The sequence below is a fragment of the Topomyia yanbarensis genome, chromosome 1, assembly GCF_030247195.1.
Source record: "Topomyia yanbarensis strain Yona2022 chromosome 1, ASM3024719v1, whole genome shotgun sequence".
Lineage (NCBI taxonomy): Eukaryota > Metazoa > Arthropoda > Insecta > Diptera > Culicidae > Topomyia > Topomyia yanbarensis.
The window spans coordinates 40,597,239-40,610,292 of record NC_080670.1 but is presented as its reverse complement, the minus strand read 5'-3'; the positions used below and the strand labels follow the sequence as shown (position 1 = coordinate 40,610,292).

Here is a 13,054-nt window from a genome sequence, read left to right as displayed (position 1 = left end):
TAAAAAAATTTGGCTTGGAAAATGTAAAATACTCGCGTTAGAGCCAGGCGAAAATTCGAGCACAACGCACCCTTATTCACCCTGCCACTTGAGCTAATGCGTCGAATAGATATAGCAGATACTGCTCTAACTAATGTGTTCATATGGGTGGGATGAATGGAGGTGCTAAGATGAATTAGGTAGGGTAACGGTAACCCTAAATATTTTCTCTCCCGTACCTAATCCTTGTTTAACCTGCTCACTTATCTCAAAACTAACACTGAATAAAAGCGGTCGAAATTGAAAATTTACCTACCGCGTAACATGCAAAGTTGTGCACGAAAAAATATTAAATCAGTCAAATTTTCATATAAAACATTGAGCTTGCATAATTCTTAGTCAGCAAAAATGAGTTATCACACAAATTAGGAAATACCACGCATATTAGTATATATGTCCCAGATTCTTCCAAATAACGGTTTTTTCCTAATTGGAAATTGCATAGCTACTCCGGAATTGGAGATGGATCATGTTGAGATGTCATTATCGTTGATATCCTAATGAAGCAATGATCTGCGGGAAATTTGCATGAATTAAGCAAAATTACAAAGTCTGGATCCATTTTTAATATTATTGTAAGCAAAGCAAATGATAAAATTGTTGTAGGGACACTGCTGTAATTTGTGTACCCATTTTGACAATGAGCATAGACCCGTAATACAGCGTAAGGCTGAATTTGAAGTTTTAAAAGGGGTCGGAACATTCAGATTGTGTCTCTTACAACTATTCATTTTTGACTGTCATCGTTTAATTCAAAGCCTAGTTACAAAAAAAATCATTTTACTTATATGTTGTGATTTATATTTACATTAAACAATAGATATATTTGTCAGAAAAAATAAAACACAAGTGTGCACAGCTTTATTTCTTCTGATAGTTACTCAAAATTCTCTCATTCATTAAATGCAACCTGCTCAAACATTAAATTAACTGGCAACACACAAAATACACGCAATCAAACATCAAAGTATAAGATTCTTCAGTACGATAGATATAAATATTTAAAACTAAACCAAATGACTGGAAATTCTCTACTTGAAGATCACCAGCGGATTGAATATCACATTTAGCAGATATTTTATCCCTCGCAGCAAATCTCGCATCCGAGCGTTTACCTTCAATCCATCGGAGACATGAATCGAAGTCAGTTCGCTATTCTGGCATCGGATACAACCAACCGAGCGCAGCTCAACCAACGGGTTCTTCCGTCCCAGGCGCATATTGCTGCGATCCGAACGTTCACCGGCGGTTATTCCTCCCAGATCTAGATGCATATCATCGAATTCACTGCCAGAATGATCCGTATGTGTTGCCGCCGTGGCACCAGCACCGGAGGTCAAAAAGTTGCGCAGAATACCGATGAACCAAATGCGATCGCTGTTGTTTAAATTCTGGGTAAAATTACCAAACGCGTGCTGGGCTCGCAGCGTCACTTCGACCGGTTTCGCAAGTAGTCCCAGCGAAGGCATGCGTACCTTGATTTCGTATTCGTACCTGCAAAATCAAGAATCGAATCAGACTTATGTTCAATTAAAACATTTGAGAAGAATTTTTGATGAAAGCGTGTTAATTGTAATTTGTTATTCGGTAACCTGTTAGCTATATATTCGGGTCAAGGAATTAGCGCAATGATTATCCATTTCTAAATTGGAAAAAATATAACTTGTGAATAACAAGAATAAAAATTACAGACCGGAAGGTTTTGTGGGAGTCAATGCGATGCTGCATGTAGTTTAGCGAAGATTCGAACGTGAAATTCAAAAACAAACACAAAACATCCAAGTAAATCCAACCGAAAAATAAATCGGAATTCTGACTGATTCTAGTTAGTATTCCGATTGTAACTGAAATCCGGCTAAACTTTACTGGGATTGATGAGAATTGGATCAGAAAAAAACCATGGTGGATCTAAATAATCAAATTACTCACGTGTTCCACTTGTCCAGATGACAACGCACTTGCTGCTGCATGAAATTCTTCATCTCCTCGCAGTGCTGCTGTTCCTCTGTCGGTCCACAGGCTGGTTCCACTCTTTCCCCGTAGAAACACGCAATCCGATCCGCTAGCAACCTGGGCAAATAGCTATGTATAAATTCTGCTCGCAAGTTCCGTCGGCTGGCGATTTCCAAATCAATCACGCTTCCCTCCCAGCGAACAGTCGTCCCATCCAGATGGGCACATCTCAGCTGAGTACGAATTTTATTACCTAATCGATCCCAGGCAGGCTGATGACAAAATTTATGATACGACTCCCAACTAAGGCTATTGGGTGGCATTGGTTGATTCTTGGATTGCGACGAGACAGTGCTCGAATCGTACAGTCCGGCTGCCTCCGATGTATGCAGGGTTTCGAAATTGGACATCATGTGAGGCAACGTCAAAAAGATGGTTGCAATCAGACAAATAGATATCTGGAGAATTGTGATGTACTTTTCTGTACGGCGAGATGCGGCCATGTAGAATGAGATCAGAATGGCAATTATGGCGGCACTGATGGAGGACCACAGTCGAACGGTGGAATCGGTTAGCGAAAGCCATTCAATTGTAGCGAATACAGGAATTAACAAGGTCACAATACCAAACAGAGGGAGAAAAAGCAATAGTCCGGAAAGACCGAGTGCGCCGCGTACCTAAAAATAGCAAAAATCCTCGATTAGTTAAAATCATTTAATAGTAAAAAAAACAAATTACCAGTCCAAACATGGTTGCCGATTGCGAGCTGATGATGCAGATTTGCAACCAAGCCAGTGTCACGCAATGAGGAATAAGATACTGATAGACTCCCCGCCAGTTGCGTCTTCGGGAAATTAACATAAAAAACACCGGTATAATAAGATACAGTAGAGCACGGCAGTTCAGGCAGAACTCAATTCCATTGCCGATGACGAAGGTGGAAAATGCAGGCACTTTCAGATCCAGAAAACGCCATCCGGTTGTGACGACTGAGTCCATCTCGTACGGATATTTGGCTAACACATTCAAACCAAATGAGAAAAGGATCATAGAGTCCGGAAAGGGATCCGATGAAGTGTACATAAATGCAAACATTGTGATAAATGTAAGCACGAAAGCTACCACCGTAATTTCCGAAAAAGGCAACCATTGATCGTTGATGTTGGGATGGAGCATGACGTTTATAAAGAATGCTACGAAAAAATACAGATATGGCCGCAGATTGTTCCGCAGATACTGATTTTCGGAATCATCAGTATTGAGATGTTCATCGCCGTATCGAAGAAATAATCCGGACCACATTCGGAAATCGATAAACTCGTGCTTGCTTTTTAGCATTTTGAAACTGCAGAGAACCATTACAATTAGGCTCACGTAGTATGCTCCAATCGGAACTAAGGTAAAGAGGTTATCGCTGGCAAATAGCGAGTAGGCAAGCAACACTAGGATCATTTGGAATCCTGATATCCCCGAACCGGGGAACGAAGCTATCATAGTTAGAAGCCGGTGATAGAGTAACGAAAAAAACATTATGGGATGGAAAAATGGTCTGTGAAAACAAGGTACGTGATCTAAACTCTGAGGATTGGGAATGGATAAAGTCATAGCATTGCTCACAAACGGCAATCTTCCGTTAGAGTAATTGACAGCTGCCGACAGAAGATTAGCTTCCGAAATGTGATTCATCTGCTGAAATTGTCCAGATCTTCGATTCAATCTATTCGCGTTGGGCGATCCATTTCTTTCTGGACTAGCTTCCATCCTAATTTCGCCAGCTTCAGCACCATCGGGTCGGGTCCTTTTTTTCTTTTTATCCAGCTTATAAATCTCCCTCATTCGTTTTTCCAGCTGAGCAGCTGTTACATACTCCTCACCATTGGACAGCGACGCGAACAACTCCTGCGCCGCTCTTCTGGCAGACCTTTCGCCGGCACTCATTGCTAAACAGGTTCGCACGTCCTCTTCGTTTGCCTCGTTGATGCCCCGCCCAGACTGATAGCACTCGTTTAACATTGCTATGGCCTGTTCGTGACCTTGCTGGGCAGCCCGTAACAACCAGTGTACACCCTGGGCATGATTATGCGGCGGATCCGCCTCAACATTCTCCTCCAGGAGCTGTTTGGCCAGAGTGTATTGTACCTCCGAGCAGCCATCCTCCGCAAAGTGGTACTTTAAGTTACGCAGAGATTTTTTATCTGTAATATAAAAGTATAATCACACTGTTAGTTTTTGTTTTGGTAGAAAATCAAAAATGCTGTATGAGATCATCATTCAAACGATCAACAATAGGTCTATAATAGGAACGCGTATACTTACCCTCCAGGTTCCATTTCTTTCTGCCGGAAGGAGTATTAGAGCCGTCTGCAATTGGAGGACGATTAGCCCAGCTGGCCATTTTCAGTTAACCGCTACACAATTTCTGTCGTTCAGAAGAATTTGAAATAAAACTGAAAAACTCCAGCTGCTGTTGCGAGAACACAAACGTTTTAAACGTATTTTTGACATTGGCTAATGTTTTCAAACCCCGATGCAAAACCCTGTGGATGAAAACATTCCGGTGCATGACGGCGAAAGAAAGGTGGAAACATTTTCTTTTTTTATAGCGCACTACACCATCTCATAAAAAATCTTCGTTTTTCTCACCGAATTAATTCGGATTTCGTCGGCACATTCGGCCAACTACGAAATAGTAGATACAGCAGAGATGCCAGATTTGCAGACATATCTGCAAATTCGCAGACTTTTAATTTTAGCTGCAGATTTTTTCGATGACGCAGATATTTGCAGATTTTTTTGTTTGGTTGCAGATTTTTTTGTTTGGTTGCAGATATTTACAGATTTTTGAATATAAAGACTTTTGGTTACACTAGCTTTTCTGACATTTTTTGTTCTTCCCAGACTTTTAAAATTATTATTGCGGACATTTGAAAAAAGTATCTGGCATCTCTGAGATACAGAACTACCCGGATAGAATTTTACAATAACATTTACCCTACAAACAATCATAAAACAATAAATATTATAGTTATTACTGTTTCAACATTGTTCGATGCCAAGTTCTCACAGTAGATTTACAATAAAATTTCATGTACCAATAAATTTCACTGTTCAGCAAAAAACTGATACAGTGCATTCACATTAAATTTTACTGTTTTCGAGAAAAAAATGTATCCAGCTTTTTACGTGCCATAATGGCGGTCTAAATTGTTCAATTCGTAATACGTTTAATGGCCCTTTTTTGACAATAATCGTTTACGTCAACCGCCCAGTGAGATTAAGTTATCCTGCGTTAGCCCAATGCGTTGGATGATTATTCAATGGACGCCCGATATCTTCAACTGGGCGTTGCTGTCAAGCTGGCGTAAAAAATTATTGTCAAAAAGGGCCATTAAACGTATTACGAACTGAGCAATTTAGACCACCATTATGGAACGTAAAAAGCTGGATGGAGAAAAATTGATTTTTTTAATGTTAAGATACATAACCACCCCCCTTTTTCACTGTAAAAGTCTATTTTACATTGAAATTTACTGTAAAAACGTTAACGTTCATTGTTTTTGTATTGTAGCATAACACTAAAACTTACTGTAAATTATTGTAAAATTACTGTACTGTCACAGCGAAAGTCATGGTTTTGTTAGGGGCCGTGCACAAATGACGTAGCTTTTTTTCGGCAATTTTTGACCCCTCCCTCCCCCCACGTAGCATTTGGTCACAAAATTCTAACCTCCTCCTCGTAAATAACGTAGCATTTACCTACCCCCTCCCCCTCGTCCCATGCAAAGCGCCCGGGAGATGAAAAAAAATTACATATGTTTTTCAATTATTTTAAATACATGTCCTTTCAAAATGTTGACGACTTTTATCAACATTTTCATTATAACAGCAAATTGCGTGCAAAATAAGCCCATTTCATGACAAATATAGTGTTGATAGTTTTGTTCTGAATTTTATAAGTCAAAGGGAGCATGAAGAGAAGTTCTCTCAGTTCACAATCGTGCAGCCGCCAAAGATTGTAAGAAGCATACGTTCATCTAAATTACTAAATTTTGTTTGGTTGAATCCGAAGTGAAAATTTAATTCAGCTTTCAAACTAAGTCCACTAATTAGCAACATTAGCTAACTAATGTAGCAAGTTAAATCCGCATACAAAATCTTTTTGTATTTTCGCGAACTTGCAATTCCGCGAATCGTAAAATTTACCTCATGAAAAAAACCGCATCAAAAGTAACGTTTGAATTTAAATTTATTTCTCTTGGGAATGGATGATCATTAAATTGTTTTCTCTAAACAATGGGTTTTAAACTTAAAGCTACGTCGCACAACTTCTGACCCTACCCTCCCCCTCGTCACACTTCGTCACAAATTTGGTATACCCTCCCTACCCCCCAAAATGCTACGTCATTTATGCATGGCCCCTTACTGTACATTTCTATTCGGGTAGCGAACAGATTCGCGATCTAAAGCAGGATGTAGACTGCAAGATGGCACGAAAGTGCAATGATGATGTGTTTATTTTCAGCTGTCAAAACACATTGGAAAGTAAACTCTGATTTTTTTAAAGTCAATCAATATTATAATTAAATGTTATTTCTTCTAATGAAAAGTAATATTGATGAAGAAAATATGTTTCCTACCTCTGAAAAATATCCAGATGGTAAATTTCTTGTTACTTCACTCACATTTGTTCTTCCGGTTTCAATTTATACTAAAATGAAATTCAGAGATTGAAATTTCGATAGAAAACACGATGGTGGGCAAAAATCAGTGGATTAAAGAGAGCAGTTGTTGGCAGTCGAGGTTATCTACTGATAAATCCAATTTCTAGATAAACATTTTCCATATCTAAAACAATCAACCTAACCTCAACATTACGAAAATAATACCGGATCTCAATAATTCGCAATAAAATATTGAGTTCAACTGAATGTTTTGGTGTCAAACGAAAGAAAAAGTGTTTTCTTATCACCTGTAATCAAGCTTTTTGTGAAACTATGTGATATTTATTTTAAAACAATTAAAATAGAACAACCATCCTATATTATCAATGCAAGAAAATGTTTTCATCATCATTTGACTAGTACCAAACATGAAATCTAGTTGGCGCATCGAGCGAAAAAGTTTCACGTTTGAGAGCCAATAGCCACTCTTTCACAGTATTTCCAACCGGAAAATGAATCGTCAGTCAGGTCCAAGCTTTCGTCTTAACCACACGTTAAGCAGCAAGTGGTGTATACTCGTATAAATAAATACCATTCCAGAAATCTTCGGAGCCATTTCCAAACTATTCATATACAGTGAAGACTCGATTTTATCAGCCCACGGTTTTAGCTACGCCGATTTTATCAGCTTCCTATGAAAATTGGTAGTTGGTAGTTTGATGGGCTCTAGCAGACGACCTAACCTGAATTCGAGCAAATCCTTTCTTGAGAATATTTTTCTTATCTTAGAGATCCGAAATATGATTTTTTTCTATTTTTTTTTATTTTGCGCTGGCAGACCCCCTTAAGGGAAGTTTAAGCTAAATAATCAGGAAAGTTCTAGGGACTAAAGAATAATATTTGAAGAGCTTCGGTTTATTAAAAAGAAAGAAAAATATATATCCCGATTTAATCAATGTCCCGGTTTTATCAGCCTAAGATTCACCAAGGGGCTGATAAAAACGGGTCTTTACTGTAATACTCACGATATTGGGAATACTATTGATACATTCCACCATTATAATTCAACTATTATTCCACCATGCTCATTTAGTAAGCATTTCAAATATCTTCCACGTCTATATATATAAAAGTCAAAGTTTGTATGTATATGATTTATAGACTACCAAACGTTAAGCCGTTTCCGTAAAATTTCCGTAAAAATTTATACATTTGTTTGATATGGGGCGTGTTTGTGTGCTATTAGTTGGAGATTATCTGCCCGCCAGATGGCGCTTTGGAACAAATTGTGTTTTCCTCCTATTTCGTTGAAAGTCACAGCAACGCGCGATGGGTATTAGCTAGTATCCTATATTGAAGATTTGTATACTACATTGTACTTTTGTGTCAGAGGTTTAATATTGCTTTGGTGGTCTTTGTTATTCGTATACACTCAGGTTTTTTTACGCGTTTTTTGCGCGGTATTTTTACGCGGATTTTGAATTTACGCGGTTTTCATTTACGCGGATTTTGAAATTTACGCGCTTTTTATTTACCCGTTTTTTTAATTTACGCGGTATCCATTAACGAGGTTCCCATTAACGCGGATTCTTAAATTTACACGGTCTTCATTTACGCGGATGTTGAAATTTACGAACTTTGCATTTACGCGGATTTTGAAATTTATGCGGTTTTTGAAATTTACGCGGATTTTTTAGTTTACGCGGTATCTATTAACGAGGTTCCCATTAACGCGGATTCTTAAATTTACACGGTCTTCATTTACGTGGATTTTGAAATTTACGCGGTTTTCATTTACGCGGATTTTGAAATTCACGCGGTTTTCATTTACGCGGATTTTGAAATTTACACGGATGTTGAAATTTACGAAGTTTTCATTTACGCGGATTTTGAAATTTACGCGGTTTTCATTTACGCGGATTTTGAAATTTAAACGGTTTTCATTTACGCGGCCTGTATTCCCCGTGTAAAAAAACCTGAGTGTATCTGTTTACGCTGCTCAAAAAACCTGTAGCTTACGGCTCAAGTTACCTGAAGGCTTGGTAGTGTGCGTAAGGAAAATTGTGCTCAGCTTTGCCACCAGATTATCCATTTAAATCTTTTCAAAACTCTAAAAGAAGAATATCAGTCGATTTATTAGATCATCACGATTCAATTCATGCAAAATACCTGCCGGAAAAGCCATCGGCTTAGCTGAATGGTGCTTTTGAAAATGTGGCTGTGGTTTTTTCATTGCGCTGTTGTGTTGCATGCCCCAGCACGGTGTGGTAGTGTGACAAAAAATCACAGCCACTTTTTCAAAAGCACCATTTAGCGAAACCGATAGTTTTTCCAGCAGCTATTTTGTATGATTTGAATCGTTGTGATCTGATAAATCGGCTGATATTCTTCTTTTAGAGTTTTGAAAAGGTTTAAATGTATAATCCGGTGGCAAAGCTGAACACAATTTTTCCTACCCATACTACCCAGCGTTCAAAACTAATACATGCTCAAAAAAAGGTAACTTGAACCTTAACATGATCAAAAATCCTCGTCTTGCAATATTGCGGCGATAGCTCAGTTGAACAAAGCGACAGTCCACTTAGTGTCAACGAAGCGTCTCATCAGAAGATGGCGAGTAACAAAATAAAATTTCATCTATCGATAGAATTGAAATGTGAAAGGGAAGACATTTTTTTCTACACCTAACATTTTATGCACCGCTAGATCAAAATATACAGGTCACCATAATCTGTATAGTTCTTGAATGGTATGTTGTCCAAATGTATATGGAAAACCGCATATTTTGGTATGGTGACTGTTCTTAACGACCCGTTGTTCTCATGGTCGAGTATGGAAAAACGACCGTATGGTTATGTTCGATATTATACTAGGTAATGGTTAATCTATAGTTGAACGAACCATATTGAAAATGGTTTTCCAACGTTTGATTCAATGGTTGGCATATGGTACAGATTTATGCGGGCTGCCACACGAGCTATTTCATTGTCGACTTCAACAGTTTATTGTTTGAAAATCTTCCCCTTCCAGTCGGCGTATAATATTCCTGTCCAGGAAGTCATTTAAAATCAGCCGTGACATAGTTGTAGTGTTCACCCCCAGGACCCTCCCCCTGGACCCACCACAGGCAGCGTCATGTACAACTTCCGCGATCGTTCTCTGACCGACATGTTTTGCTTATGATTACGATTTAGAATCACCAACTTCCTGTAAGTCGACAGTCTGGCTCGTTTTTTAATCGATGCACTATTGTAGACGACGCTCCCACCTTGCTTGCGACATCTAGAACGAAGAGGTGGAGTTTCGCTTGAAGCAGCTGGTCACTCTTTTCTTCTTTTTTGAAGCCTTCGGCTTTTCTCGATCCAGTCTTCCTGACTGTCGACGAGCGTTTTCCGAACACTTTTATTACCTTAGAGATAGTCTATTTGGCCACATTCAACGATTTCGCCAACTTGGCGTGCTTTGCTCCGTTGCTGCTCTTCCTTCGATGTCATTTTCACAACTGAAGAGCAAATGTCAAAATCAAACAGTAGACATCACAGACACTTTATACCACAGACTTGCGGAGAGAAAAACAGTAAAACTAGTAACCATGAGTGTAAACTGGCATCACGGCAGCTCCCATAAAGCTTTGCATCCCGTATAAATAAATACCATTCCAGAAATCTTCGGAACCATTTCCTAACAATTCATATAATATTCACCATATTGGGAATACTACTGATACATTCCACCATTATAATTCAACTATTATACTACCATACTCATTTTAGTTACCATTTCCAATACTTTCCGTGTATCCTATATTGGAGATTTGTATACTACATTGTACTATTGCTCTGGTGGTTTTTGTTATTCGCATATCTGTTCACGCCGAGGTTCACGCTGCTCCAAAAACCTGTAGCTTAACATGATCAAAAATCCTCATCTTGCAATATTACGGCGATAGCTCAGTTGGATAAAGCGATAGTCAAGTTAGTCTCAACCATCTCTCATCAGAAGATTGCGTGTAACAAAGTGAAATTTCATCAATCGATAGAATTGAAATGTGAAAGGGAAGACATTTTTTTCTGCGCCAAATATTTTATACATCGCTCGATCTAAAATATGCATGCCCCCATAATCTGTATAGTTCTTGAATGGTATGTTGTCAAAATGTATATGGAAAACTGCATATTTTGGTATGGTGACTGTTCTTAACGACCCGTTGTTTGTATGGTCGAGTATGGAAAAACGACACTGGTTATGTTCGATATTATACCAGGCAATGGTTAATCTATTGTTGAACGAACCATATTGAAAATGGTTTTTCAACGTTTGATTCAATGGTTGGCATATGGTTTATGCGGGATGGGCTTGCTCTTGAACTTCCCCTCTCAATGAGGGTTTTGGCTGCCCTTTTGACATTAAAAATGTCTTACTCCACTATCTTGGGCTAGGTGTCATTCTAAAATCTAAACTATTTCCCATGTAACGAAACTATGTAAGGTTTACACGCTTATAACTCCGATATTAGTAGATGGATTTTAATCATTCGTACACGAACCGATTCAGAAACACCTAACTTAAATATTGGTAATAATTTAATATCTCCCCAATAAAAGTAGACTTTTGGAAATTGGTAAAATTAAAAAGTTCACGAAAAACGGGAAAATTACCATTCGTGAGGCAGATTTCTCAGACACAGCCGTCATTAGAGGGCACCTTCGTAACTCAATCAAACACGAAAAGTCATAAATAGAAGCGACGCATGTCCGTTTAAATCAGTTGTTGCTAATACCCCATACGAGCAACATCGTCTCCGGGCGACGCAATAAGCGCTATCGATTTTCGGCAACGTTGGCATTTGCACACACTCGCACCTAAGTGACTAAACCATATACGGTTAGTTTATAAATAGAGGTGACGCGTACACGTTTGAATCAGTTTTTGTTCTTATGTCGAACGGGTAAGATCATGGCTGCAACGTCTGGGCACTACAATAAGCGGTAGACGCTATGCATTTTCGGCAGCGGTGGCGGTGTGCGGATTTTTCGGGTACCAGCACGGTGTCACAGAATGATTTGCAAAGTGGGTGGGTGGGGTGGTTTGGATTTAATTCAATACGGCAGGATGCGAAGAAATAAATTTATTTTTATGCATGCGTGTGCGTTGTAACTTGTTAATCCATGTTTACGGCGCTTTGCAGCTGCGTAGGGTAAAGAGCCTATTGGTTTTCATGTTTCATATTTCGGTTATATGTGATATATATTTCGGTTGTATGTTTTTTATTAGTAAGGCATCTGACAACGTGCTTCTGTTGTAATTGCACTGTTCAGCAGCGTAGTATTTTATATAGGAGAGTACACTCAGGTTTTCACGCGTTTTTTTTGCGCCGTATTTTTTTACGCAGATTTTGAAATTTACGCGGCCTGTATCCCCTGCGTTAAAAAACCTGAGTGTAATTGCATCGGAAACAATCAAATTCCCAGGAGAACTTTTTGTTTTCTAATTTCAAACACTTTTGTTTCGTACTGCACACAACGGAAAATTTTAAAACAGAACTTTCCGTCCCAGCAGCAGTTTAAAGTTGGACAGAGAAAGGGTAAAATTCGCAAACGAAAAAAGCAGTTTTTTCCACACCGTATGTCAGATCTTCATAAAAATCAATCAGCAGTACTGTAACAACATTCTACATACGCTGATTAATTTTTATGAAGATCTGACATACGGTGTGGAAAAAAAACTGCTTTTTAGCGGACCCTACACGAGACAAGAATATTGTCAATAAAAATATTGACAAGACTACTTCAATCCATCAATCCCATTTGAATTCTATAGAATCAATATTTTCATAGTGTCCTTACATGATCAATATATTGATCAATAATTAGTCCTGCTCGTGTAGGGTCCGCTTTTAGGTTTGCGAATTTTGCGCATTCTCTGTCCAAACTTAAGCGGGTGTTCTTTTTCGATTAAAATTCAAGCCATGTCTTAAGCGTTACTGTACTTCAAATTGTTTTCCCAGTTTATTCAGTCAGAGTATCTGTCCTGCCCTATGTATTTAAAACACAGTTCTAAATTTTAAAGTATACAACAAATAGAACGGTTGGGTATACTAATTTAAATTTTAAAATAAATCTGTTTTAAATTATGAAACAAACCGCTGTACTGAAGATATAATTATGTCAGTCCTATTACAACATAAAACACCTATATAACATAAAACGCAGAATTGGTTTAGTAATACAATGTTTACACTACAGAGTTATAACATGTTATAATAATTAGCAACAAGAAAAATGTCACCAAGATAGCATAAAACCCGTTTTAACTGGTAGTGCGAACGTTATATAACAATGTAATTTATCAAATAATTTCATTTTTTCCATCACTAATCGATCAAGAAATACTTCACCTTA

At 38.3% G+C, this 13,054-nt stretch overlaps 1 protein-coding gene across 1 annotated transcript; it reads right to left on the bottom strand.

Annotated features, from left to right (window-relative positions):
* Positions 1 to 817: 817 nt before the first annotated feature.
* Positions 818 to 4,525, bottom strand: LOC131677438 (wolframin). Its single transcript, XM_058957266.1, has 4 exons — positions 4,309 to 4,525; positions 2,731 to 4,187; positions 1,969 to 2,669; positions 818 to 1,533 (listed from the first exon to the last, which is right to left on the bottom strand). Exons 1-4 carry the CDS (start codon positions 4,385 to 4,387, stop codon positions 1,071 to 1,073), a joined length of 2,700 nt encoding a protein of 899 aa, XP_058813249.1. The 5' UTR covers positions 4,388 to 4,525; the 3' UTR covers positions 818 to 1,070.
* Positions 4,526 to 13,054: the final 8,529 nt, after the last annotated feature.